The following is a 24966-nucleotide window of genomic DNA, read 5'->3' as shown; positions in this document are numbered from 1 at the left end:
TAGCACTCTCCCTATCCCTCAGGTTTCCGACTTCAAGACGTCCGCAAGACTAGCCCTTTGGCTACCCGTACGTTTTCATAGAGTACCTAGGTGGCGGTACCCCTCCGTATGGGCTAGCGACAACCATAATTAACCTATACCATACCGCGGTGGCCAAGCAGCTTGCAAATGTCTTTACGGAACTCCAGAATCTGACCTTTAGTCTCATTGGGACCCTTTGGTGTGGAAAAAGTGCTGATCAGCCTATCGAGATTATAGCCATGCCCTAGCACTCCCTGGGTTTACTCGAATGTTTCTACGACCAGAGACAGGATGACAGTAGGGAAATACTTCCCATGCATCCAGATGATCCAGATTGGTTGACCGCCTGTTGGGTGTTGAAAAAGTCTCTAACCCACATTATCATTAATGATAGAGTCCGAGGCACTTTTCCCGTGTGCCATCTCGACCTACATTTCGGCAATATGCTTTTTGACAGCGAGTACAATCTGACAGAAATTATTAATTGGGATCGTGCCTAGGTCGCCCCTCTTGAGCAGCTGTTAGTCTGCCCAGAATTTGTGACCTTCCTAGGGCTATCGAGGAGAATCGGCCCATAGTTGAGCTGAAGAATCTGGTTGTGGAGTCTATAAGAGAAATGGAGAGAGAAAAGGGAAAGAGGCCGCCGCTAGATAACCTAGACGTGAGTATTGCACTAGACTCGAACCATACACCCCTTTCCACCTACATAGCTTCTAAGAGTGCAGAGGTTACCTATCGCTAGTACATGGCTTCGCCAAGAGGAGGACTTCGGACTGGAAAGATAGTCGTAAAGCTCATTTACAGAAAGAGTGTTACTTAGGAACAGCAGAGGGAGGTATCGGGTATCTTATATCATACTACCACTACCACTTTCCACTACGGATGCTCCTAGACTGGGATATCAGGATAGTCGCCCATCTCTTCGTCCTCTCCGAGCTCATTGTCACTGCCGCTTCCAAGCTCGTCCTCGTTTTCCGAGTCTCCCTGGGCAAATTCCACCAGAGTATCCTCCTCGGCTACTACCAGCTCCTCATCAGGCGGCTGACTTTCGCCCAGTGGTGCGTTCCGCACCCGTACGGTGTACCCTAGGTGGCTCCTCTTCCGACTTGGCTCGCGGCCTCGCAGTATCCTCAACTCCTCGTCTGTCAGTCGCAATTTGGGCAATGGCAGAACCGACGTGGTACCGGCCGATCGCACGGGAGTCGCATCGCCAGCCATCAGGGTTGCCTCAAAATCTTGCTCGGTTAGGTGGCGCCCGAAACGGATCGCGACCAGCTGTGTCTTCATGATGGCCTTGAACTTGGCCCATAAACCCCCGTGGTACCACCCACTGTTGATGTCACGGGTTGGCCGTACAGCGGCGTTGTCCAGAAGACCCTTTAGTATGGGGTCTGTGATGTCGCACACCTGCCACACCTTGCCGTCTAGGTGATAAGTCTCGCCGTCGAAAATGTGGCTCTCGGACAGGTTTGGATAGAATTCGTTGTCAGGATCATACTGGTTTCCGTGGAGTGAATACCACGCCGATTCCTGGGCGACTTGGGCATTCCTCGGAAGCAGCTTGAACATTACCGTCTGATAGATCCTGTACTTTGGATCCACCCTGGGGTCAAGTCCGTAAGGGACAACGCTATCCCTCCACGGGCCACCTTTAAACTGGTACGCCACGTAGTTGAGATACGTCTTGAGCTCAGTCCAGCTCCTCAATTTTCCTCCAAGGTGGTTCATAAGCGACCTTCGAGTCCATACTGGGCGCTCCACAAAGGCAGCTTCGAGGTCAGCGATGACTTCAACCGTCCGCGGGTCTGTCATGTCTGGCTCATGCTGTGGCCCTTCCGGTGCTGGGTCTTCTGCACCAATGAAGTGCCCAATATGCTTCACAGCAGTGGCATTGAATGTACCTCCATCCTCGGTCGTGCGGACATACGGATTTTGTGAGTAGAAGTAGTTGAAGGGGAGACTCATGTGCGTGAACACTGGCGGCGGGAGAACATCAACGTTGGGTCCCTTATCAATCCCTGGCAGAAAACTGAACTCCGTCATCTTCTCGACTGCCATGGTATTAGCATCATTCGTTCCTTTACTCCAAAATCCAAAGGAGGAACTTACCATCACCCGGGAGGACCTGGTCACAGTATCGTCGAGCAAAGTCAGACCTGCCAGATATGTCCCAGTAGAAGTCGGCCAGACCTCGGAACCGGTGTGTATGTTTTACCAGTCCGACGGCCTCGACATCGTACTTGCCCACATTGTCGGCTAGCTTTCTCCTCAGTACTTTCGGCTCATCCTGACGCCCGCGAGAGCAAACCTGCTCTGACCCCTCCGATTCCGCATTCAAAACTTCTAAATCTCCTTGCCACGGGTCATTGGAGCCTCGTTTTCTTTTCCGGCCTGTTCGCTTGGGAACAGTGACCTTGAGCACGACGTTGTGGGTTCTGGCATTGTGGGACATGAGGGGCTTGCAGAAGGGGCTCTCAGGGTTTAGGTAGAAAGGTATAGAGTGAGTACCCGATTTCATAACCTAATTTGACCGTTAGACTCCCGAAAATGGAGGCTTCACCCAGATCAGGTGCAGTTACTCACATGGTTCAGCGTGGGAACCCTGCCAAATGCCTTGATGGCGCGGTCGAGATTCTGTATCACTGCTGGGACCTCAACCGCGCTCAACTTTGTGCGTGGAATGGGATATCGCGGTGCTCCATGCCCAGATACATCGGGCGGACTCTCGGGTCCCCCATTTGCGCCGTTCTCGGGCGTGTCGTCCTCTGAGAACCTTCCCGTCTCCATGCTGGATCAAACGGTAAGAGGCTAGAAAGATTGTAATGTCCACTGTGTCTCGTTCGCGTATGTTTCACTCCCCACTCATGACCATCCGGAAGTCTCCGAGACTAGGATCGACCCCGCTGTGCTTAGAACTAACACGTGTGTTTCCTGGATAGTCTTGTTGATGTGAGTTTGATGATTTCTGATGTCACAGCACACTGTGTAGTGGTTGATATCCGAGACTAGTCCCACAGTGCCAATTTGGTTTTGGGTAAGACAACACTGTCCAAATTGAAAGTTCTGGAGGGAAGATCCGAAAGGCTATGTATACTAATGTATCTAAAACATCTCATACTGGACATATAATACGAATTTTAGTGCGATGGTATGGTTATAGACTGATTGAGTACTATGAGTGCATATATTATCACGATAATATTGCCGACAACATGTTGGTGGTAGAATGAATGCATTTAGTTCGCCTACGTGGTACGTTGGTAGTGGTGCACCCTCAGGTCGCAGTGAACGTATCACTATCCGGAGGCACGTCACTTTGCGTGAAAAACATAATACAGAAATTCTAAAGCAGTATATATATAACTTGAGAACACAAATTAATTGTTTGTCAGGAATAAAATCTATGACTGACCGGGCGTATCTAGGGTAGGTAAGGGAAAGGATGGATGTCACGCGGACGGGAGAACGGTATTCCAGCACCGAGAGGCTGTGAGGTACGTAGTACATCGCCCCATGTACACCACCACAGGTTTCGGACTGTGCTAGCGGCACTCGGAGTATCGCGTGTTGGATCCGAGTTGTTCCAACAACTATGGATTTGCGTTGCTTGTTGGAATTTGAATATATTTTTCTCGTATACATACCCCAAAAAGTATCAATTCTATGATATTATGATGTTCTGCGAAGCAAGGTCGGGATCAGAGTGTCGTTAGGGGTGATAGGCACAGTGTCTGTCACAGTGCATAGGCGTACCCTCCGAAATTCCTGGGCCACTGCTAGGTGGATTGCTTGCGATGGCGGGCTGGGAACAGTGGCACCTGGAGCCAACCAGCCACTGATTTCACCGCCCAGCTTCAGGCCCCTTGGCAGCCCCCGTTTACAAACAACCTGATAGCCGCTCCCCAGGTACGGTATCGCGACCAGAGTTTGTTGGCCGTATCCTCGTGTCCTTCCAGATATCTTTCCACCGGATACGAGAGCAAGGGATTGAACCTACTACGACTATCCCTGTCTTCCGAAGCGCAACGAGGTTAATTACCGTGGCTTGACGCCCCTCTGCTGGAGTACTCCTTACCTCTGCTTAACAGGCTTCCCCCTCCCCACTGTACCACCGAAGCTCACCACAGCCGGCCGACCTCCATCGAACGAGACCCTGTCAACTCCCATTGCTGCATCACTCCCTCAGGCTCCTGGTCACGCTTCTCTTTGGACGGCAGCTTCTCCCACTCACTGCATAGCGCGGCACAACACGACTCGGCCACCTCGACGCCGCACAGCAGCGCAACCCCCTGGTCTTGGCCTGTAGCTACCTGGTCTTTTAGTCGGACCCCAGCTTGCCGCCCCGTCAGGCTGCCTGTCGCCCGACCTCAATCCCCCAATTCACCCCCTCAAACAGCGCCCCGGTGCCGACGGTCTATCCTCATCCCTAACGACAGTCGACCACACGAACGACCCCATCTCGCCTCTTGCGGGCGTCGCCAGCGCTCGCATCCTCCGCCCTTCACTGAGCGCTCGTCCTGTTGCTCTTCGTCTGCCCCACCGCGCGGTCGTCGCTCGACGTGACATCCCCAACCCCCCCGGGCGCCCCCGCCGCGAGACTGAGCCGCCGCCGGGTTCTGAGGATATGCTTGAGACGTCCAAGATGAAGCGTTTCAGTCAAAGAGTGGTGAGCCATGCCCAACTTTCGCCTCCCCCACCTGTCCTCGGGCACTGTTGCCGTCATTGCTAACACGTCTGTCGCAGCTGTCACGCGGCAAGGATCCCAGCAAATCCTCCAAGAAGAATAAGGACCCCAAGGATGGAACAGCATCCCCTTCCTCCCGCGATTCGTCCAACCAGTCCCCCGTCCTTACACCCTCCTCATCAACGTCCACGCTCAACGATGGCCGCAACAAGAACGCGCCTGGCAATGCCGGCGTCGCTGGAGGGGATCATGCTGCTGGCCAGCCGTCGAACCTGTCCAACGTCGTCCAGCCGGGTAATGTCCCTGATCGATTTGGACAGTCAGGCGGAGCTTCCAGTCCCAATGGCGGCAGCGCCAATTCCAGGCTACCTCCCTCGGTTGTCATCAGCCCAACACCAGGTGTAAGTTATCTTGATACCCGACTAGCAGTTGTCGCTGACTTGCAGCTGCAGCACGTCCCCCCACCGGGAGCAGCCGAGACGATGCCGCACGACTTGGCGCCCCCCAAGGCTGGACAGAAGTCGCTTTCGATCCACCGAGGAATCGACAACCGTGACGCCATTCCCGAGGGTCTACGAACGCCGAAACGACAGCATTCGTCTCGCTTCGACATTTCGGCTCACCGTGAGCTTGAGAAGCTCCCTGGCTTCCACGAGGTGCCGCCCAACCGTCGGCAGGAACTCTTCATGCAAAAGATTGACCAGTGTAACGTAATCTTCGACTTCAACGACGCGAGTGGCGACATGAAGTCCAAGGAAATCAAGCGCCTCGCCCTACATGAGCTTCTCGACTATGTTGCCAATAACAGACAAGTCATTACCGAGCCTATGTATCCACGGGTTGTGGACATGTTCGCCAAGAACCTCTTCCGGCCGATCCCGCCACCGATGAATCCTCAAGGGGAGGCTTTCGATCCGGAGGAAGATGAGCCCGTGCTGGAGGTTGCTTGGCCGCACATCCAAGTTGTCTATGAATTCTTCTTGCGCTTCATCGAGAGCCAAGATTTCAACACCAACATTGCCAAGGCCTACATCGATCATAGCTTTGTCCTCCAGCTGTTGGAGCTCTTCGACTCGGAAGACCCACGAGAACGTGATTTCCTTAAGACCACCCTTCACAGGATCTATGGCAAATTCCTGAATCTCCGATCGTTTATCCGCCGGTCTATCAACAACGTCTTCTTCCAATTTACTTATGAGACGGAGCGATTCAACGGCATTGCCGAACTCCTCGAGATCCTTGGTTCCATCATCAACGGTTTTGCTTTGCCGCTGAAGGAAGAGCACAAGATTTTCCTGACCCGGGTGCTACTACCGCTCCACAAGCCCAAGAGCTTGAGCATGTATCACCCTCAACTCGCCTACTGTATTGTTCAATTTTTGGAGAAGGATGCTTCTCTGACCGAAGATGTAAGAGACCCCCATCTCCTAGACACTGCCGTGAAATCAATACTGATAACTGCCTAGGTTGTTCTTGGGCTTCTACGCTATTGGCCTAAGGTCAACAGCACTAAGGAGGTCATGTTCCTGAACGAAGTCGAAGATATCTTTGAAGTTATGGATCCAGCAGAGTTCGCCAAGGTTCAAGAGCCCTTGTTCCATCAGCTTGCCAAATCGGTTGCCAGTCCACACTTCCAAGTTGCGGAGCGTGCTCTGTATTTCTGGAACAATGAGTACTTCTGCAACCTCGTCAGTGACAACGTGGAAATCATCCTTCCCATCATGTTCGCGCCACTCTATGAGAACTCTAAGGGTCATTGGAATAGGTATGTTTATGGTAAAGATGGGGTGAGGCAAGGCTTGTTTACTGACTGTTCCCAGGACGATTCATGGGATGGTCTACAATGCCATGAAGCTCTTCATGGAGATCAACCCCCAACTGTTTGACGACTGCTCGCACGACTACACGGAGCAGCAGAACAGTGCAGCGGCGAGGGAAGCCATGCGTGAGCGCAAGTGGGCGGCCTTGGCTGAGAAGGCAGAGCAGCAGCGCGCCACTAATGGAACCGCACACACTGCCGGACGGGCCCAAGGAGGGAATTTGGCTCGAGTTGACGAGGTCGATCCCGTCACCGACGATAACCAAAAGCGCCTCGGCTCGCTGAAAATTCAGGATGCGGCCGTACGCCGCCCCGCAGACCACGAGCGCCAAGGCTCTTCGGGATCAGCTAGGAGTAGATGAAGAGGCTGAGGATGAGATGCTGAAATGTGGTTGTTGATCATCTGTTGGCGCTTCGACGGTCTGCCGGCCTAGTGTCCATACCTCTTAATGTCGGGCTTGCGCGAAGGCCTGGCGCCTACGTCGTCGCTTGGCCTCGGCAAGCATGAAAACCTTGGCCCTAGCGGTACTCTGCATCGCGATTCTATATCATGGATTCAATAGAACGGACAATATTCACGGCTTTTGGGCGTTCTCGACCACTGTCCTTGGAGCGTTTCCCCCACACCTTCCTTCGACCCGGTGCGCTGGGGACCTAGAAGCCTAGCTTTGCTTTGTTCGCCCGACTTTTGTTCTCGTCGATGCGCCTGGAGCATCGATGATGAGCGACGTGCATATACCATAGGGAAGTTCTTGCAAGTATCGCCGTCTGGCTTCTTTTACCCCCCCGTGCCTGAACCTTGAGATGGAAACGTGGAGGAATAGAGTACATGAGAACGCAGGGAAAACAAAAAAGACCACAACTTCCGTGTGGTTTTGGGTTTCTGTTTCCGTGTCACTTTTGACTTCACTTCTTCGGCATGTTGTGTCTTCTATTCTCCCGTTTTGGACTTTCTGAGTTGAGTTTTCGAAAGGGGGGCTTTGTTAGTTTGGCGCATGGGCTCAGCTCAGCGGGAAGGCTGCTTTTTGTTGAGCGCACGAATCTCTCTCCCCGCTGGCCTTTTCGAGGTTGGATTGGGGTGGAGTAGGGGGCCGGTGGTAGATCGAAGCGGGTGGGGATTCTCTCATAGGTTTTTTTTCTCTTGTGGTTATGTTGATGTAGACGACGAAATGAATAGGTTAAAAGTGGAATTGCATAGACTTTCAGTAAGGGTAAAGCTACTACTCGGACTGTTGCAGATCTGGGCTGTAACCGCTATAAAATAAGGCGTTTATCACAACGATATCCATACTGATGTACGAAGGAAGACATCGATGTATGTGGTTGTTAGTGGGTTAGGGGTCAAATGGAACAAGTCTTTTGGCCGCAAGCTTCGTAGCTATGATGACAATCCCATTATACTTGTACTTATTAGCGGTGCTAGAAAGTTCTTAGTAGAGGCTATAGCTCCATTAGAGATCTAGTACAACATGAGTAGCTTCACTGTTCAGTAAGGGATCGACGAGTATTCTTTTGAGAACTCTAGGTATTATTATGGTGCAGTATATCATGCTCTCAGTAGCGCCACACAACATGCTACAAAGTATATGGCTGATGCTGTTTACCAGCCTCTGCCACGATCGTATCCTCCTCTCCCACGGCCTCTAAAGCCACCCCCGCCTCTGCCACCGAAGTGATGCCCCTGCTGATGATGCGGCCCCTGCGAATGATGGGGAGGCGGTGGGGGAGGGGCGTTACCCCAGCCACCGCGGCCCATCATAGTCGGCGGAATCATGCCTGGATTCGGGAACCAGTTATGTGACGGCGCGGAGCCGCCCATGGGCGGAGGAGGCGGAGGCGGCGGTGGCCAAGCACCTTGGTATCCGGCTGGCGGTGGAGGGGGAGGAGGCAGGTCCCCGGCCGGTGGCGCTGGCGGGAAAGGCGGTGGAGGCTGGTGAGAAAGCTGATGAGGCGGGGAGCGGTTGCGGTAACTTGGTCTCGACCGAGAGCGAGAGCGAGACGGAGAGCGGGTATGAGAGCGCCGGCGAAATGGACGACTGGAACGCTGATCTGGGCTGCGGCTGCGGCTGCGGCTGCGACTGCGGCTGCCAGAAACCCGCCGCATGGACTGGCTGTAGCTCCGAGACCTGCTGTGTCTGCGAGGACTTCTAGACCCAGATGAAGCCCTCCGACGCTTGAATGCGGGTGGCCCGGAGGAGCTCCTTGAACGTCCACGGGAGTAGCTACTTGAGCGAGATCGTGACCGTCCTCTATCCTGGCCATTCTTTGCCTTGTTCCTCCGTCCCTTCATTTTCTCGCAGAATGTACGAGACCAACCGTAGTAAGTCTGGCCACCTATAGGCTCGCCTGTGACTTCGTCTAGTATGATCGTCTCGCCGAGTTCGTTGAGGTCGGTCTGGGGCTCGTCTTCTAGCTTACGCTCTTTTGAGAACAGCAGTTCAACATCAGCCAGAAGGCCTTGGACTGCCGCGACTAGTTGCTTCTCTGCTGACCCGGGGGCGAGCTGTATGGGCCGGATGTCATCGGGCCGGAGGGGTTTGGCGGAGTTTGGTATCATATGCGGGAGCCATGTCGTCGCAGGTAGATCGTACCACGGAGTGGAGGGATCGCCGTGAAAGGACGGGAGAACAAAGGGGGAGTCTTTGGAGAGCTTGACTGATGGCATCGGGGCCTGCACTCCGGTCGGCGGTTGCACAGTCGCCGAACCGTCTGTTAGGGCCGTTCGTATCCGAGCTATCAGCGCTGGGGAGAAGTATCCCTTTTCATCTTCCCACAGTTGGACCAAATCGCGGAGCTTCTTCTGGTGTTTCGGGCAATTGTCGAAGGCAGCGGCGGAAGCAACCAATGTCGGCAGATGGGTCTCCCAGGCATCTCCAAACTTCTTATTTCCAAGCTTCACGACGACGTGATGCACCACATCGTGAACGACATAGAGTATGTGCAGCCTTCTCCTTCGGGCGCTTGGTTTCTCGCCATCCGTATCATGGAAACTGTTGCTCAGCGAAGCCAGGAATTTGGCCAGCGCCGCGGTGCGCGCCGGCGACGGGGCGATATTGTCGACGATCCAAGCCTTGCATTTCTGTATTGCCCGGGGCAGCAGTTTAGTGCCATCTGCGCTCAACAAACAAACGAGTGATGGGAATGAAGAAATGCTTCTTCAGGGGAGAGGTGTGCTGCAGGCGATGAGGCAAACCTGGACGTTGGGGCGCGAGCACTGCGTCAGGGTCGAGCTGAGGAGCGGGAAGAATGCCTCGACAGCGGGACGGGAGAGCGAGGTTGGGTCGGCGCGAAAGAGAGATGCCGACAGGGCGGCTTTAGCGATGGCAAGGTCTTGGGCCATGGCTCGGTAGCCCTCGTGGGCGCGGGGGGGCTGCACAACAGGAACAAAAGCAAGAAGTATCTTGATGTATGAATGGGATGTGAGGGCTGTTGTGAGTTTGAGCTTGTGCTATTATTATTCGTACCTGGGGAGCTCTAACAAACCCCGGCTAAGCTTCGGGCGGGAGTTTTAGGGACCGTCGGCGCTGGTCACGATGCCATGACGTTAAAAGAACGTGGAAGACTAAGTGGAGCGAATACGACTCTAGTACACTCAAGGGAATGGGAATATGATACATAGTACGTATTAGCATAGGTAATGCTACGAGGATAATATCAAATCGAGGCCACACGGAATCCAAGAGGCGCGGAGTCGAGGTGTAGGCGTCGAGCCGGAATACAGATTTTACACAACCGAACTAGCTCTGTCAACTATCGTACGGCCCCGTAGATTATATGGGCAGCCTTGAACGATCTACAAGAACCGCCAGACAAAAATAGACTTTTGATCGAATCACCGCTGTACCCGAGACATTACGTATACAGCATCATCCTACACAGCGCCCTACAATCCCCAACGCCACAGACCCCGGGGGGAGGAGGCCTTGGGGTTTAGGAAAACCGGTCTCCTTTGCGACTGCGGTATGTCGAACCGGTCTCGTATTTGCTCTTTTCGTTCAACCGTTGATCCTCCGTTGTCGGTTCGTGCCTCGTGGGTGCGGGATCGCTGGTCGCCTCCTGGCTCGGTGACCCGGCGGTGTCGTGTCTAACCGGACTGCTGCCATTGGCCATCGTAGAAGCGGATCCTGGCTGGCTGGGGACGTTCTCGGAGTGCTCAAGGGATCGGATGGCGTCCTTCTTCATGCGCTGCTGCTCGAGCTTTGACTGGCGATCGGCATTGATCTCCTTCTTCGCGAAGATGTAGGCACCAACGCCAGCTGCATGCGACAGGAACTGTTAGCAAAGAGAGGCAAAGACGGATGAGAAGAAGACGCAGGGTTTCTTACCGACGCAGACAGAGCCCCATCCCAACCTGTGGGCGTATTCTGTTAGCAAGGCATCCCGAGTGGCAAGGCGTTCGAGCTCGTGTACCAGAAAGACTTGACCTTGAAGCTGTCAGCGCGCCTGGCTCCTCAGGGGGGCTGGAGAGTGGGAGGCTTACCGTGTTCATCTTGTATAGGATTGTGCGACAGATTGTACTGAGATATGGCCCGTGTATCACTGTGCAGCTACTTCGTGGTATTAGGGGAAAGAGGCGACTTCGGGTTCGGGTGTGGAAGTGGGATAGATGCGGATCATCCGGCGACCGGCGTCGGGCAAATTTGGAGCACTTTTGCCATCGAGAAACCGCCGTTCCGGAAGCAACAGGGTCCCATCCTTCCGTAGTGCGTAAGCCAAGAACTGACTTCTTGGCCGTGGCAACCCGCAGGCGATTCGTTGATCCTCTTTTAGTGCTCGGGACCCGCCATAGCGCCTGTAGATTTGCGCTTTGTGACCAGAGGGCGCCAGATTCGCACTGTGATTATCGGCGCAATGCCCCCCGCTAAGCACAGTGTAGGCATGATCTAGCGCCGACCAGCGACACCGGCAATTGGAAATGGATTTCGAGGCAGCCCCAGACAGGTTGTCATGGGGTGACCAGTAACCACTCAAGCCCCTACCTTGGCCCGAGCATTCACTCAACCCATCAACGAAGGCGGCGCTACGCTACACGAGCAAGGCTGCTGCTGACTCTCTAACAGACGGCGCATCCGTATTTCTCACTCGCTTTCTCTTGCGTTCTTGCATTCGCCCCTTGAATTTCCTCCCTTGGGCCACATCGATACAGAACCCCTTGTTTGGAAGGCTCCCCTCGTGACGAAGCCAACAAGACTCCGCCACAATTGCCCACCCGCCGCCAACGAGGACGAACAAGCTTCCAACCCCTCGTGTGCCAACTGCGTCTGCCAACTGCCGTCGAGCAGCAGCGCTTCCACTCGTTCAACCGTTAATGCTTACATGACCGACCTCCCCCTGGCGTCGATGTGATGGGGACCATCCCCTTGGACCCCGCCGTCTAAGCCAGCTTCGAACCCCTCCAACATCCAACATGGAACAGAACGATGATGGGCCAGATGGCTCATCCCTTGTGTGTATCTCCGTATACGGATGCCGTCAGGCCGCCGCTGATTAAACCCCTTAGCGACCCGTCTCGTCTCTGCTCGCCCGCTTTGAGAACTTCAACAAGCCCGCCGATGCCGCCTCTCAACCCCAGAAACCTCCATCGCGACCTATCTCACCCGCGCCGAAGCCCGAGAAGTTGAGAGATTTCAAACTGGCTCAAGACCATAACCCCGCTACTCCGACTGCGCCAATGACGCCGACGATACCTTCAAGGCCGAGAGAACGACCCAAGTCTGTGGCTTTGCTCTCTGCTCAGGCGCATCACCCAGAGAAAGAAGCGAACGCGCATCCTCCGCCACGCCCTCTATCCACAAAACCAACCCCGGCTGCGAAACCCCAGGTTCCTAAACCGTATGCCCCGAAACCACAGACACCAGCAGTTATGATCCAGCCCCCGCAATCTCCGCCCAGGAGTAGAACCTCTGTCCTCGCGGTCGATGAGCATCCCGCTTTTCTGAATCCAGACTCCGTGGCGAGCCCATCAACTCCGGGTGGTTCTCCCAAGCCTTTCACCAAAGGCCCCAGTCGACCGACTAGTCCTTCGCCAGCCATTCCGCCGCCAAGATCACCTCGTGGCTCGAAGGCTCCTTCGCCGCCTCCACCGAGAAGATCAGGGGAATTCCGACGAGAGTCAAAGGTGGCGCCTCTGCCGCCCGCCCCCCGGCGAGAAAAGCCGTCGGTACTGGAGTCCTTGACTGTGAAGAGTAATGGCTTCTCTGCGTCCAAGAGTGGAGATTTATCGGAGGAGCCATCTCCGTTCAACAGCCCTCCTAGTAGTCCTGGGACTGATGCCGAAGCCACTCCTCCACAACTCCCTGCCCGGCCTAGACCCCAAACTGTCTATGAGACAATGAGCCGGCCTATATCTACCATAGGTGGATTTGAACCCCCCCCGGTGCATCCTTCGATAGCCATGAAGAGGAGAGGAAGGGCATCGGAAACAAATGGAGTGGCCAGCAATGGCCAGTGGGCACATCGCGATAATGACGACGTGCGTCCCGCGTCTCTTCCGAGGCAGTCCAGTCTTAAAGCTCCTCCACGTCCTGCTTCTATGCATATCTCCACCCCCCCTCCGCGACCCCCACGCCCGAACGTCGCGCACAATGCCAAGCACGCCGAGCCTGGGAGCGCATCTGTACCCTCTAAGAGGATATCCTCCAATCCCACAGTCCAGCAACTTTCGTTGCCGCCGCCAACCTGGGCCCATAGCCGTTCAAAGACAATGGACAGGACTCCAGACCGGGCCGCTGTTGAAATTCGTTCCACTCAGACCCCGGTTATCCCCGCGCCACAAGCACAAACTGTGAGCATCACACCTGCTTCCAAGCCTGAAGCCGCGGCGCAGGTAACAACAGCCTACCCCGATTGCTCCAGCACAAATCGTCGTCCCCCTTACATGAAGAAAGGAGCGGACGAAATTTTGCCCAAGTATGACCCTAGGATCTTTGACGTCTGCGGCGAGCTCGTATGTACGACCGGGCAGTTGACACGACTTTGGAATACTCTCGATGGAGAAATGCTGATGAGTTTGTCGCACACGGAGGGGATAAAAGCCACCGCTGTCGCTTTCAAGCCCGCGGCTGGTCCGCAGGATGAAGGCTCAGCTGTGTGGATTGGGACCAATTCTGGGGAGCTCATGGAGGTTGACCTGACAACACATAGCATTACCCCTAGCAAGGGAAGTGTGCATCAGAGGCGCGAAGTCACGCGGATATATCGGCACTATAATGAGCTGTGGACGCTCGATGAACTGGGCACACTACTTGTCTGGGGTCCTGATGAGACTGGTGTGCCAAACCTTGCAAGCCACCCTCATCAGAGTTACAAGATGCCGCGGGAACACTCATTCTCCATGGTCATCGGGCACGAGCTATGGCATGCATCCGGGAAGGAGATTCGTGTGTTTGCGCCTACATTGGATGGCCGTGTTCAATTCCAAGTGCTGATCCGACCACTATGCGCTGATGGCGCCGGGGATGTCACCTCTGGAACTGTTATAAAAACTCAACCTGGAAAAGTCTTCTTCGGACACACGGATGGAAAGGTCAGCATCTTCTCGACCAAGGACTACTCCTGCCTCGGTGTTCTCAACATCAGCACGTGGAAGATAAACTGCATGGTTGGCGTCGGGCACCGTGTGTGGATTGGCTACAATACTGGAAGGATTTGCGTCTACGACTTGACCGAGACCCCATGGTCAATTTTGAAAGAGTGGCAGGCTCACGGTAACCCAGTCCTTGGGATGAAGTGCGACCCTGCTAGCGCCTACCGCTTCGACGGCGTGCAAGTTGTCTCCCTCGGCGCGGACAGCAAGATCAAGATGTGGGATGGCCTGCTGGAGGACGACTGGGTTGAGGATGAAATGAAGTCTAAGGACACGGACTATTGTGACTTTGATGAGCTCAAGGCACTGGTCTTTACTTGGAATGCTGGAGCATCTACACCACACAGCTTGCGATACTCGGGCGACGATGGGAATTTTTTCCCGGACCTGATCCAATCCAGCGGCTCCCCTGATATCCTGGTCTTCGGCTTCCAGGAATTGGTGGATCTCGAGGACAAGACTGCGACAGCAAAGCGCTTCCTGAAAGTCAAGAAGAAGGAAGGCACTGACCAAGAAAACATGAGCCATCAATACCGCGATTGGAAGAACTTCTTGACTAAGACTCTGGATGACTACATGCCGGGCGATGATCTGTATCAACTGCTCCACACGGCGCCCCTTGTGGGACTCTTCACTTGCGTTTTCGTCAAGGCGTCGCTGCGGGACAGGATCATCCAGCTGAGCGGCGCGGAAGTGAAGCGAGGCATGGGTGGGCTTCACGGAAACAAGGGCGCTGTGGCAGTCCGTTTCCGAATTGATGACAGCTCGGTGTGCTTCGTCAATTGCCATCTTGCCGCTGGCCAGTCCCAAGCGGCAGCGCGCCACAACGACATTGCCGAGATCCTCGAGGCGAGTCTCTTCCCGGTCGAGAGAGACCCTGCTGTGCGCATAGACAGCTTTGCTGGCGGCGGTGACGGGACCATGGTCATGGACCATGAACTGTGTGTTCTCAACGGCGATCTCAACTACCGGATAGATACCATGTCCCGAGACACGGTGGTGGCAGCTGTGAAGCAGAACAACCTCGCCAAGCTCCTAGACCGCGACCAGCTTCTGGTGGCTCGGCGTCGGAACCCCGGGTTTAGGCTCCGTGCGTTTGAGGAATTGCCCATCACCTTTGCGCCGACGTACAAGTACGATGTGGGGACAGACAGATACGACACCAGCGAGAAGCGACGCAGTCCAGCCTGGTGTGACCGGCTTCTCTTCCGGGGCCGTGGCCGGGTCCAGCAGCTGGATTATCGGAGGCACGAGATCTATGTCAGCGACCACCGGCCTGTCACGGGCAACTTCAGATTCTGGGTAAAGAAGGTCAGGCCCAAGGACCGGGCTGTGGCTTGGATGGAAAGTCAGCAGAGCTTCGAAGCCGTGAGGGTACGGGAGACGGCCGACCAGAAGTAAGTCATTCAACGTTAACTTTCTCTGTACAGATGGAGTGTAACTAACCGTCTCGCAGGCTCCATTACCTGATGTCTGTCTGTGGATATGACGAAGCAACGAGCAAGCGCCTGATTAAGGAGAAGGCGACGAGGAAACTCCACCGCAGCCCGAGTAGGACGCGGGAAGTGAACTAAACAGCTCGCTGTGTGCCCCTTTACTCTTTCAAAAAAATAATGGACCTGGGACAGCGGATGGAAACGGATTGGAATTGACTGGTGTTGAGGCGGGATACTACGAATACCTACAGGCGTAGGACGCGAGATGATTGACGGGGAGGCGTGCGACGCACAGAGCACTATAGAGTCTGTCGTTTCCTGGTTTCTTCTTGTCTTATGCTTTGCCGAGACATAGACTTGAGCGTGCGCCATACCGGCACGGCGTTATAATTTGGCCAGCGGCTGATAATGGGGCGATGCAAAGATTCTGGAGAACCTTCTAGTATTACGAGTATTATGTATCAAGCATACGATTAATTCTACTCGTACGAGCAGGACACAGGAGTCGTTGGCTTGAGTCAGTTCGATGACAATAGTACACTGAAATTACGGTGGCCGGCGTGGCGGGTTAGTGCCTCCACAGATGATCTTGCAGCGCCCCACCCGCCTGTAAACCCCCTGTAATCTGCCTCAGCTGCCTGTGACCTGCCAGTAACTAGTTACCTTAGGTCGCGCCCTGTAGGCTGCGGACCCCGAGACCCCGACCTCCAATTCAAGATTCCCCACCGACCCTTTATCATGAGGCTACCAGGGTCCTCCAACATTTCTCGTCCTCACCCTCATATCGACGTCGCGAACAAACGTCGGCAAACGTCAGTTAAGGAACTAAGCAGGCTTAGGGGATATTTTGAGCCAATTTGCGGACTGCAGAGCGCGCAAGTCCTTCCTCGCGCTGCAGTTTGGCTTCCCGGGGCTCTCTCCCTCATCAAACCCTCATCTCAGCCTCCGCTCTCTGCCAGGAGGCCACTCATCCAGCGCAACTTCATCCCCACCCTCAGCACACAGCAGCCATGGCCGACACGCATGGAAAGCCGGCGGTGCGAAAGACGCCCATCGCCGCCCCAACAGCCGACACCATTCCCCCGGCGAGGCCTGATCTCACCGAGGAGCAGTCCGCCAAGTACGACGCCCTGCTCGCCCAGGCGCGCGACTTCACCACCGTCACCTGCCCCAAGGAGCCCTCCAAGTCCGGCGCCCTGACCGACTCGGAGCGCATGTGGCTCACGCGCGAGTGCCTGCTGCGCTACCTGCGCGCCACTCGCTGGAGCGTCGACGACGCCGCCAAGCGTCTCCTCGCGACCCTCGCCTGGCGCCGCGAGTACGGCCTCGAGGGCTTCACCCCGGAGTACATCTCGCCCGAGCAGGAGACGGGCAAGCAGATGATTGTCGGCTTCGACGTCCACGGCCGGCCCTGCCAGTACCTCAACCCCAACCGCCAGAACACCGACGCCTCCCCGCGCCAGATCCACCACCTCTTCTACATGGTCGAGCGCGTCGCCGAGCTCATGCCCCCCGGCGTCGAGACCCTGAGCCTCATGGTCAACTTCAAGCCCAGCAAGAACCGCCAGAACACGAGCGTCCCCGTATCGACGGCCCGCGAGGTGCTGCACATCCTGCAGAACCACTACCCGGAGCGTCTGGGCAAGGCCCTCATCATCAACGGTCAGTTTCTCTCATCTTGCTTTTACTTTTGCTTTGTCGACCCCCCGCTCCCACCCCCTAGTATTATATGTAAAATAAAGAGACACAAGAAAAAGAAACGAAAGGAAAAGAAAAATAAACTGACCTATCCCTCCTCCGGCAGTCCCGTGGGTCGTCTGGGGCTTCTTCAAGCTCATCACCCCCTTCATCGACCCCGTCACGCGCGAGAAGCTCAAGTTCAACGAGGACATGAAGCAGTACGTGCCTCCGGAGCAGCTGTGGAGCGCCGACTGGGGCGGCGACATGGACTTCGAGTACGACCACGCCGTGTACTGGCCGGCGCTCAACGACATGTGCCGCCGGCGCCGCGAGGAGAAGACCCGCCGGTGGGAGGCCGCGGGCAAGGAGATCGGCGAGTCGGAGGTGTACCTCTCGGGGGGGACCGACAAGAGCGCCAAGGGCTTCACGTACGTCGCCGGGAATCAGGGGGAGGTGGTGGAGGAGAAGAAGAAGGACGATAACGACGGGGTGAGCGCCGTGGAGGAGAAGCTCGCAGAGGCCAAGCTAGAGGACACCAAAGTGGCGGCGAACGCCGTTGATGCTGCTGCTGCTGCCTAGATGTGGGCTGTCACGATGGTGCCTTGTTTCCTACATAATCTTGCATATTACTAGATGCCCTTCGAGAGGCTTATTATTAGACCAAACCTATTACTACCTAGAGCTGAAGACGGATACGGAGTGGCCTGCGTCGTCATCGGCATGGGCTCGTAGGGCTGAGCTTACGATCCACTGTCCCAGGCCTTAATAGTGTACATACGTACGTAGCAGGTGTTCGATTTATTCCACTTCGCATTGCTGACCACCATGTTCACGAACCAGGGTGTGACAAGGCGTCAGGAACACACGACGACCGTGAAAGTGCACCCGCTGTGCGAGTTGTGAATGTCTGTGCAAACGTTCACGCCGCCGCCACATACATACATACATACTTCGTACACACATGTGCCATTCTACCAGGACGACACACAAGGATTGTTGCCACCAAAAAGAGAAATTAGGTCATGAGGATGTTGCCAAAGCGCAGCATCGGTAGACCTGCATCATCACACCACAGATACAGTGCTGACCGATGTTCCCAATGCTTCCATCTGTACGAAGCATGTTGGCGATTGCGCGCTGCATGCGGCCGCCTTCAGAGACGAGACAGGCTACATTGGAGCCTAGATGGGCGCGTGTCATGCGGCTATGCGCTCCAGCTCCGGGCTCTTGCTGCGCTTGCACCCAAGGAGATCGTGACAACGCACCTGCATGCTGTGTGTGCCCCGAATGCAAGCTCAGGCTCCCAACATGCTTATGCCGTCCTTGGTGTCCCGCCCGTCGGGAACGAAAAGAGTCACAGTCACACCATTCCCACTACTTGCCCAGTCTCCCCCCCTCTTTGCTTCGTGCCCACGGCAACAGGTGGCAAAGTTTTGTGTCTTAGTCCTAAGAATGCCTTAGTTTACATGATGAGAAAACCTCAATAAAGCCATTGATTGACCAAGAGCCTTGCAATGGGGAGCAAGGGCTCTCTATGGATGCCTACAGACTAGCCCCATGTTCAATGCCCTGTAGTGTGTCGCTTACCCTCCAATCAAATAATCTACACCGGCTGCCTGTCATCCAAGACTAAAGGACGACGTTGTCCACGTGTTTGCCCAAGGAGACGAAATCCCGGTCTGGATCTTGCCTTGATAACGCCCGTATTTATGCCCCCCCCCTAGGAGAAACCCAACATCAACACTCAACAGTCGAGCTTCCCGGCAAATCGGAACCCTGCATGCTGTCGGTTTGCGGGGTTGTTCTAGTGCCCTGGGTATGTATGTTAGTAGGTAGGTAATATGTGGTTGAGAGCGCATCTCCGCTTTGCTTTGTGCCAGCCATGACGGCCCTGCCCCTCCACCCTCAACCCCCCCCCCCGGGGGCCCCGGGTTGGGTATAAAAGATGGCATTCTGCTCTTTCTTCCCTGTTCATCTCACTGTGACACCTGGACGGATGCCTGTTCTGACCTAAAGTAGTGAGACTGAGAGGTTATGGCATCCTCCATCAACGTCATGGATTCGCTCGCCAAGCTGGGGATACTCCCAGACAGGTCCTTCAACGACACGCTCGCCAATGGCACAGCGAGTGGACTCCCAGCAGGCATAATGGACAGCCTCATTGCCTCCGCTGGGCTGAATGCATCACCGCTGATCCAGCTGGTCATATTTATCAACAGGCAGCTGGGCACACACCTCGGCATCGACCCCACGGTCTTGCTCACGATGCTTGGGTTTCTCTGGGGCGTGCAGTACTTTGCGTTCCAGTTGTGGAACTATGTCGAGGATCTTGTCGAGAGCTACCTCATGTGCTCCATCTCGATTGCCCAGGACGACAGCATCTACTACCACCTGATGGAGTGGCTGTCCAAGCAGCCCAAGCTCAATAATAACCGATACCTAATGGCGCAGACAGTCTGGAAGAGCGCATGGGAAGAGGACGATGACGATGGCGAGAACTCGAGAGACGGGCTTTTTTGGACGGAGGCGGGTGAGGGGGGTGATGGTCGGAAATATCTCAACTTTTCCAACCAGGCGGCGCGATCTGTGAGTGTCTTGAATCGGCCAAGATCCGGACAAATATTAATGAGCTTGAGTAGACTCCGCGGTTCGTACCGGCCATGGGTGCGACGCGCTTCTGGCATAACAGGACCTACTTTCGATTAACACGACGTAAGGATACTGTCGTCAGTAGTGGCTGGCAAGCAATGAAGGACCAAGAGGAGATAAAGATCTACTGCTATGGTCGATCAGTCGGTAAGTAAGACAGTTCAAACCTTAGATCTCATGAGCTGACCTACGGCGTCAGCTCCTATCAAACACCTGCTTCGTGAAGCTAAGATGGTGTATTACCATGACACGCATCAGAAGACCACCATATTCCGGCCGAGGCAGAAGGAGAATCGCCGCGAGTATCACAGCCTCTGGCAGCAGGTCGCACGCCGTCCCGTGCGGCCTATGGACACGGTGGTGCTAGATTTGCAGGAAAAGCACGACGTGCTAGCCGACATAAACGAGTACTTGCACCCCACGACGCCCCGGTGGTACGCCTCGCGTGGTATCCCGCTGCGTCGAGGCTATCTCTTTCACGGGCCGCCAGGCACGGGTAAGACGAGTTTCTCGTTTGCCATAGCCGGTGTGTTCGGTATCGATATATACGTTATTAGTCTCCAAGACGCAAGCGTAACCGAGGAAGACCTAGCTGCCCTCTTCACAAAGTTGCCTAGGAGATGTCTTGTCCTGCTCGAAGACATCGACACGGCTGGATTGCGCCGCGAGGATGACGATGAAGATGACGAAATGGAAGCTGAAAAGGCTGAAAAAGCTGACAAAGAAACAAACGGAAAGAAAGAGATCGAGCCGAAGGAGAGTAAGAAGGAGGAGGAGGATGTGAAGGTAAACGGCGAAAAGGCTGGAAACTCGGTCGATGAGAAGGACACAAAGGGTGATAAGAAGAGCAAAAAGAAGAAAACAAAGAAGTCCTCCGACTCTAGCGCCGACTCCAGCTCCAGCTCAGATAGCGACTCTTCCGATGAGGATCGCAAGAGCAGAAGGCGGCGGAGGAAGAAGAAAGTGGCGAAAAAGAAGCGCAAGGACGGGAAGCTCATTACGCCAGAAGCCATCTCGCTGTCAGGATTGCTCAACGCAATTGATGGCGTAGCATCTCACGAGGGTCGGGTTCTCATTCTGACGACCAACAAGCCAGAGTCTCTCGATGAAGCTCTGGTACGACCGGGCCGTGTCGACCGGCAAGTGGCCTTTGCCAATGCGACCAGTGAGCAGGCAGGCGAGCTACTCCATCGCATGTACGAGACAAGGTGGCCGAATCAGCAGCAAACTGTGGGCGCCAAGGATGAAAAGAAGAAGTCGGCGACAGAGGAGAAGAAGAATCAGAGCCAGATGACGTACGGCGAAGCCGGCGAAAAGCCCGTGACGCCTGAGGAGCTTAGGGAGATTGCACGCGAGTTTGGCAACATGGTCCCCAACAAGACCTTCTCGCCGGCTGAAATTCAGGGATTCCTGCTCAAGAGAAAGAAGAGTCCGCGCAAGGCCCTTGCTGACGCACCCAGCTGGATCGAGGCATTGTTGAAGCAGAAGGAGTCCAAGTCTAAGGTGACGACTGTTCAGTAGAGAACTGGGGCTAGATGTTGTCGACTTGACAGTGGCGAGTAATAATAATAGACTGCCAAGGAGATAACCAGTTAACGATATGATGAATGTGGTGAAGATTTTTGAATAATAAGGTCCTGTTAATTGCGTTGCTAGTGTGAGGTCTTTTCTCGAGTGATGGATGTAAAAGGGAAGAACAGCTGAGGTTGAAGGGGTCCTGCAAACGCGTTCGAGGTTGGCCAGGCAGGCACAACGCCGGCGCTCTGGATTCTCGCACTGGGTGGGAATTTGGGTAGGACCCCACGTCACCTTGATCATCCCCAAGCACCCCCCATTCCACGACAGCTTCAACCCCAAGCTGCCAGAACACCTTCCCTGCCATGTCCAATCTCCAGCCCAACGCGCCCTCGGGCAAGGAGTCTGGGCTGCGGGTACCCAGTAGTGGAAAGACCATCTACCACCGGCCCCTCAACCGCTCTAAGACGTCCGAGATCAGCCAAGCCAGCTTCGCCTACCTCTTCGGCGAGATGGTCACCTACGCCCAGCGTCGCGTCAAGGGCATCCAGGAGCTCGAGGAGCGGTATGGCCCCCCGCACCTCCATACCCACTGCGGTACGTGGAATTGTTACTGACGAGCGCCCAGGCTCAACCTCCAGGGCCACCCCATCGGCCTCAAGCTCCTCGACCTGCTCATCTACCGCGAACCGCCGCGCTCGCAACAGCGCCCGACGAACATCATCACCCTGCTGCACTTTATTAAGCAGAGCGTGTGGCAGCATCTGTTTGGTCGGCAGGCCGACCGCCTCGAGAAGTCGGCTAACCCGGACACCCCCGACGAGTACATGATTATTGACAACGAACCCCTCGTCAACCAATACATCAGCGTCCCGCGCGAGATGAGCCAGCTCAACTGCGCTGCCTTTGTTGCGGGCATCATTGAGGGCGTGTGCGACGGCGCCGACTTCCCCGCCCGCGTGACGGCGCACACGGTCGCCGAGGGCGAGATGTGGCCTGGAAAGACAGTCTTCCTTGTCAAGTTCCGGGGCGAGGTAATCGAGCGCGAGGCGTTCCTGGGAAAGAGCTGAAGAGCTGGGGAATGAGAGGAGACATCAAGATATGGGCGGGAGCATGGACTGGAGTTATGGAGTTCAGGAGACCTGATCGGGACCGGATGCCAGCGGCAAGTGATTTCTATTGCCAGCCTCAAATTATATCTACTGGAGCGCTTCCCTGCGCCCATGAACAACGCCGTACTGTACCCCATGCTCCGTGCCAGAATCCCTAAACGCTACCCGTACGCCAGCAAATGTAGACGAAAGCATCACATTGACAATCATCGTGGCAGCGTCTTTGTGGGGCCACTCCTCGCACCGCCGCCGCCGCCCTGCCTCCTCGTCATTAGCTCGGCCAGGCCCAGGTCCTTCCAGACAGGGTTTTTGGAGTTCTGAGTCGCGCGCTGGATGCCAAACGCGGCGTGCTGGTCGGGGACCACATCGTCCTCGTCCTCCGGGTTGATGGGCTGGTGCTGTGGCGGGACGTAGATGTCGTCGCTGGGCAACTTGTCCTTGCAAAAGTCCTCAAACAAGTCGGCGTGGTGCTGCTCGCGCATGTGCACGTGGGTGAAGCACGCGTCTTTGTTCTGGGATCTGTTTAGTTTGGGGCGATAGAGTTTGGCGGACTCCGATGTATCCTAATGGAGGAGGGTGCGTACCATGATTGCTAATTTGTGCTTGGGCTTGTTCCTGGAAGATGTTGATGGTCAAGCTGTTGTAGTGGGGGAGGAGCTTGGCCAAGCAACCCGGAAGTATTTGGTGGGTGTGTTTACTGGTGGGGAACCAAGCCCCAACGTCAACCTCCTTCAACCCGTCGACTTCCAACGTGGAATGTCCTCCATCAGTTTTCCCAAACCCTATCGCTAGGAACCAAAGAGGCAGCCAAATATCACCATGGAAACCAGTTTTTTCATCGATGCCGCAAGCCACTCCTCATTGATCATGTCTCTCTCTAACAAGCCGGACCCTGTATCGGCACATATCTATGTTGTCTCGGGTTGAGACGATACGATCTTTGATCGTTATCCTATCTCCAACTGTTGTCTCCAAGTTGGTGGCGCCCACCTGAGATAATTTCTTTCTCTAGCTTTTGGTCCTCATTTCAGCATTGATGATCTACATCTGGTCCCGACACACTACCCGCCGTTCGCGCGTCTAAGGCGTTTCGAGCACCATTATAGAGGCTGCAGACAGGGAGCTTCGAATTCCTCTTGAGCTTTTCAGAGAAATACGCTGCTATCTTCTCCCGCCTAAGCCATTTCAAGAGACCCACGACTCTCCCGACTACCTCGTTTTGCACAGCTCGCAGTGGAAGTCATGGCGCCAGGGCATAGCCGCCTTGAGAAACCTGGGCTCGACGTCGTGGACTCTTCGTATAGAGCTAGCTCCTCTCCTCAAGAAAACTGACAGGTTCATTTTTTCTAACGAGCCGTGAGGCGTTTGAACCCATGCTTGATGCCTTGAGTAAAAATACCTCGCTTCGACATCGGGTCAGACACATATTCTGCGATGCGGGAGTTACTACCCGCTTATCGTTCTTCTATCTGCTGAGCCTAACTCACCGGGCCACGACCCTATCTGTTCTCCACCGCCGTTGGAATAAGATAGTATTAGGGCCGCGTGAGCAACAGACTGGAGCCCCTCCCGTGTGTGAGGAAACAACCGGAACCCTCATTGTCGCCGGTTGGCCTGTCAGAACGGTGCACAGCAGATTGAGAGTGGTGGCCATTGGATTTGAGGACAAACATTTCGACTTTATGAGGCTAGATATTTCTTTGGGACTCATGCGATTACTGTATCTCTTCTCTGATCCTTGCAAGGTCGCAGTCGACTCGGTAGAACAGCATAGGCTATTCCTAGTCTTCGGAGAGTTGAGAAACGCGCTCCAGGTAAGAGAGCTTCGACTCAAGTATGAGATGAAATACCTCCTAGAGACTCGGCCCAATTTTGGAAATGTGCACCAAGTGCCGCTGCGAGCACTCCTAGGTCCAGTTGACCACGATCTTCCCGGTATATTTGAGTGGGATTGGGAATCCTAGGTTCTACGCCGGTTCCCGGGAGTCAAGATTTTGAGCCGAAATCTCGCGGAGCTACCAAATGATTTGATTCAGCCGGACAATACGCCGAAGGGAATTGAGGCGCTGAGCAACAGCCTCGAGGTGTTGATCCTCGATAGCCGCTGCCGTCCGTCTCCCACAACGCTGGCCAAGACTCCCAAGCTGAAGAGTTTTATCTTCAGAAATTCCGATGTTTCTAGGTAGTCATTGCGGGGATTCAAGCCGGAGCGGCAGCCCGCTGTTGGTTAGAGGTAAGAGAGTGTGGACATGGTGTTGTAGAGACTTGGAGGCTTGCCGCACTCTTTCGCCAAACGATGCGCGTACCCGGAGACTAGGGCCAACGGTGACACTGTGCGTTTTACGACCTTTACGACTCCCAATAGCATATACCTTGGCAGTGTGTATCTTCAGGTATGAATGCCAGATGGTACCAAGTTATTGGCATCTCTGCACCTGCCTCTTCGCACTTGTGAAAACCTTACC

General features: G+C 54.9%; 9 protein-coding genes across 9 annotated transcripts; 5 read left to right on the top strand and 4 right to left on the bottom strand.

Moving 5' to 3' along the window:
- Nucleotides 1-909: 909 nt before the first annotated feature.
- On the bottom strand, nucleotides 910-2808 carry TFC1 (transcription factor TFIIIC subunit TFC1; the record flags this gene model as incomplete). The annotated part of the gene is made up of 3 exons (XM_083198023.1): nucleotides 910-2072; nucleotides 2131-2542; nucleotides 2605-2808. 3 exons carry the CDS (start codon nucleotides 2806-2808, stop codon nucleotides 910-912), a joined length of 1779 nt encoding a protein of 592 aa, XP_083045758.1.
- A 1837-nt stretch (nucleotides 2809-4645) lies between these two features.
- RTS1 (protein phosphatase 2A regulatory subunit RTS1) lies at nucleotides 4646-6886 on the top strand (the record flags this gene model as incomplete). Its single annotated transcript, XM_083198022.1, has 5 exons — nucleotides 4646-4687; nucleotides 4765-5106; nucleotides 5152-6114; nucleotides 6172-6470; nucleotides 6526-6886. 5 exons carry the CDS (start codon nucleotides 4646-4648, stop codon nucleotides 6884-6886), a joined length of 2007 nt encoding a protein of 668 aa, XP_083045757.1.
- A 1371-nt stretch (nucleotides 6887-8257) lies between these two features.
- On the bottom strand, nucleotides 8258-9864 carry ACO1O0_008657 (RNA polymerase II-binding domain-containing protein; the record flags this gene model as incomplete). Its single annotated transcript, XM_083198021.1, has 3 exons — nucleotides 8258-8300; nucleotides 8768-9603; nucleotides 9718-9864. 3 exons carry the CDS (start codon nucleotides 9862-9864, stop codon nucleotides 8258-8260), a joined length of 1026 nt encoding a protein of 341 aa, XP_083045756.1.
- A 590-nt stretch (nucleotides 9865-10454) lies between these two features.
- ACO1O0_008656 (uncharacterized protein) lies at nucleotides 10455-11013 on the bottom strand (the record flags this gene model as incomplete). Its single annotated transcript, XM_083198020.1, has 2 exons — nucleotides 10455-10796; nucleotides 11005-11013. The coding sequence occupies 2 exons, from the start codon at nucleotides 11011-11013 to the stop codon at nucleotides 10455-10457; spliced, it is 351 nt and encodes a 116-aa protein (XP_083045755.1).
- A 2214-nt stretch (nucleotides 11014-13227) lies between these two features.
- Nucleotides 13228-15683, top strand: ACO1O0_008655 (Endonuclease/exonuclease/phosphatase; the record flags this gene model as incomplete). Its single annotated transcript, XM_083198019.1, has 2 exons — nucleotides 13228-15506; nucleotides 15566-15683. 2 exons carry the CDS (start codon nucleotides 13228-13230, stop codon nucleotides 15681-15683), a joined length of 2397 nt encoding a protein of 798 aa, XP_083045754.1.
- An 872-nt stretch (nucleotides 15684-16555) lies between these two features.
- PDR16 (CRAL-TRIO domain-containing protein) lies at nucleotides 16556-17804 on the top strand (the record flags this gene model as incomplete). The annotated part of the gene is made up of 2 exons (XM_083198018.1): nucleotides 16556-17207; nucleotides 17350-17804. The coding sequence occupies 2 exons, from the start codon at nucleotides 16556-16558 to the stop codon at nucleotides 17802-17804; spliced, it is 1107 nt and encodes a 368-aa protein (XP_083045753.1).
- A 1476-nt stretch (nucleotides 17805-19280) lies between these two features.
- On the top strand, nucleotides 19281-21395 carry ACO1O0_008653 (BCS1 N terminal-domain-containing protein; the record flags this gene model as incomplete). The annotated part of the gene is made up of 3 exons (XM_083198017.1): nucleotides 19281-19811; nucleotides 19865-20021; nucleotides 20074-21395. 3 exons carry the CDS (start codon nucleotides 19281-19283, stop codon nucleotides 21393-21395), a joined length of 2010 nt encoding a protein of 669 aa, XP_083045752.1.
- A 359-nt stretch (nucleotides 21396-21754) lies between these two features.
- On the top strand, nucleotides 21755-22459 carry trs31 (TRAPP subunit TRS31; the record flags this gene model as incomplete). The annotated part of the gene is made up of 2 exons (XM_083198016.1): nucleotides 21755-21954; nucleotides 22018-22459. The coding sequence occupies 2 exons, from the start codon at nucleotides 21755-21757 to the stop codon at nucleotides 22457-22459; spliced, it is 642 nt and encodes a 213-aa protein (XP_083045751.1).
- A 248-nt stretch (nucleotides 22460-22707) lies between these two features.
- ACO1O0_008651 (Apc13p protein-domain-containing protein) lies at nucleotides 22708-23088 on the bottom strand (the record flags this gene model as incomplete). The annotated part of the gene is made up of 2 exons (XM_083198015.1): nucleotides 22708-23013; nucleotides 23086-23088. The coding sequence occupies 2 exons, from the start codon at nucleotides 23086-23088 to the stop codon at nucleotides 22708-22710; spliced, it is 309 nt and encodes a 102-aa protein (XP_083045750.1).
- Nucleotides 23089-24966: the final 1878 nt, after the last annotated feature.

The sequence above is a fragment of the Amphichorda felina genome (genome assembly GCF_050947745.1).
Source record: "Amphichorda felina strain 45539 chromosome Unknown scaffold_9, whole genome shotgun sequence".
In the NCBI taxonomy this organism is placed as follows: Eukaryota; Fungi; Ascomycota; class Sordariomycetes; order Hypocreales; family Bionectriaceae; genus Amphichorda; species Amphichorda felina.
Note: the sequence above shows the minus strand (reverse complement) of the source record. Positions and strands in the feature narration are given on the sequence as shown.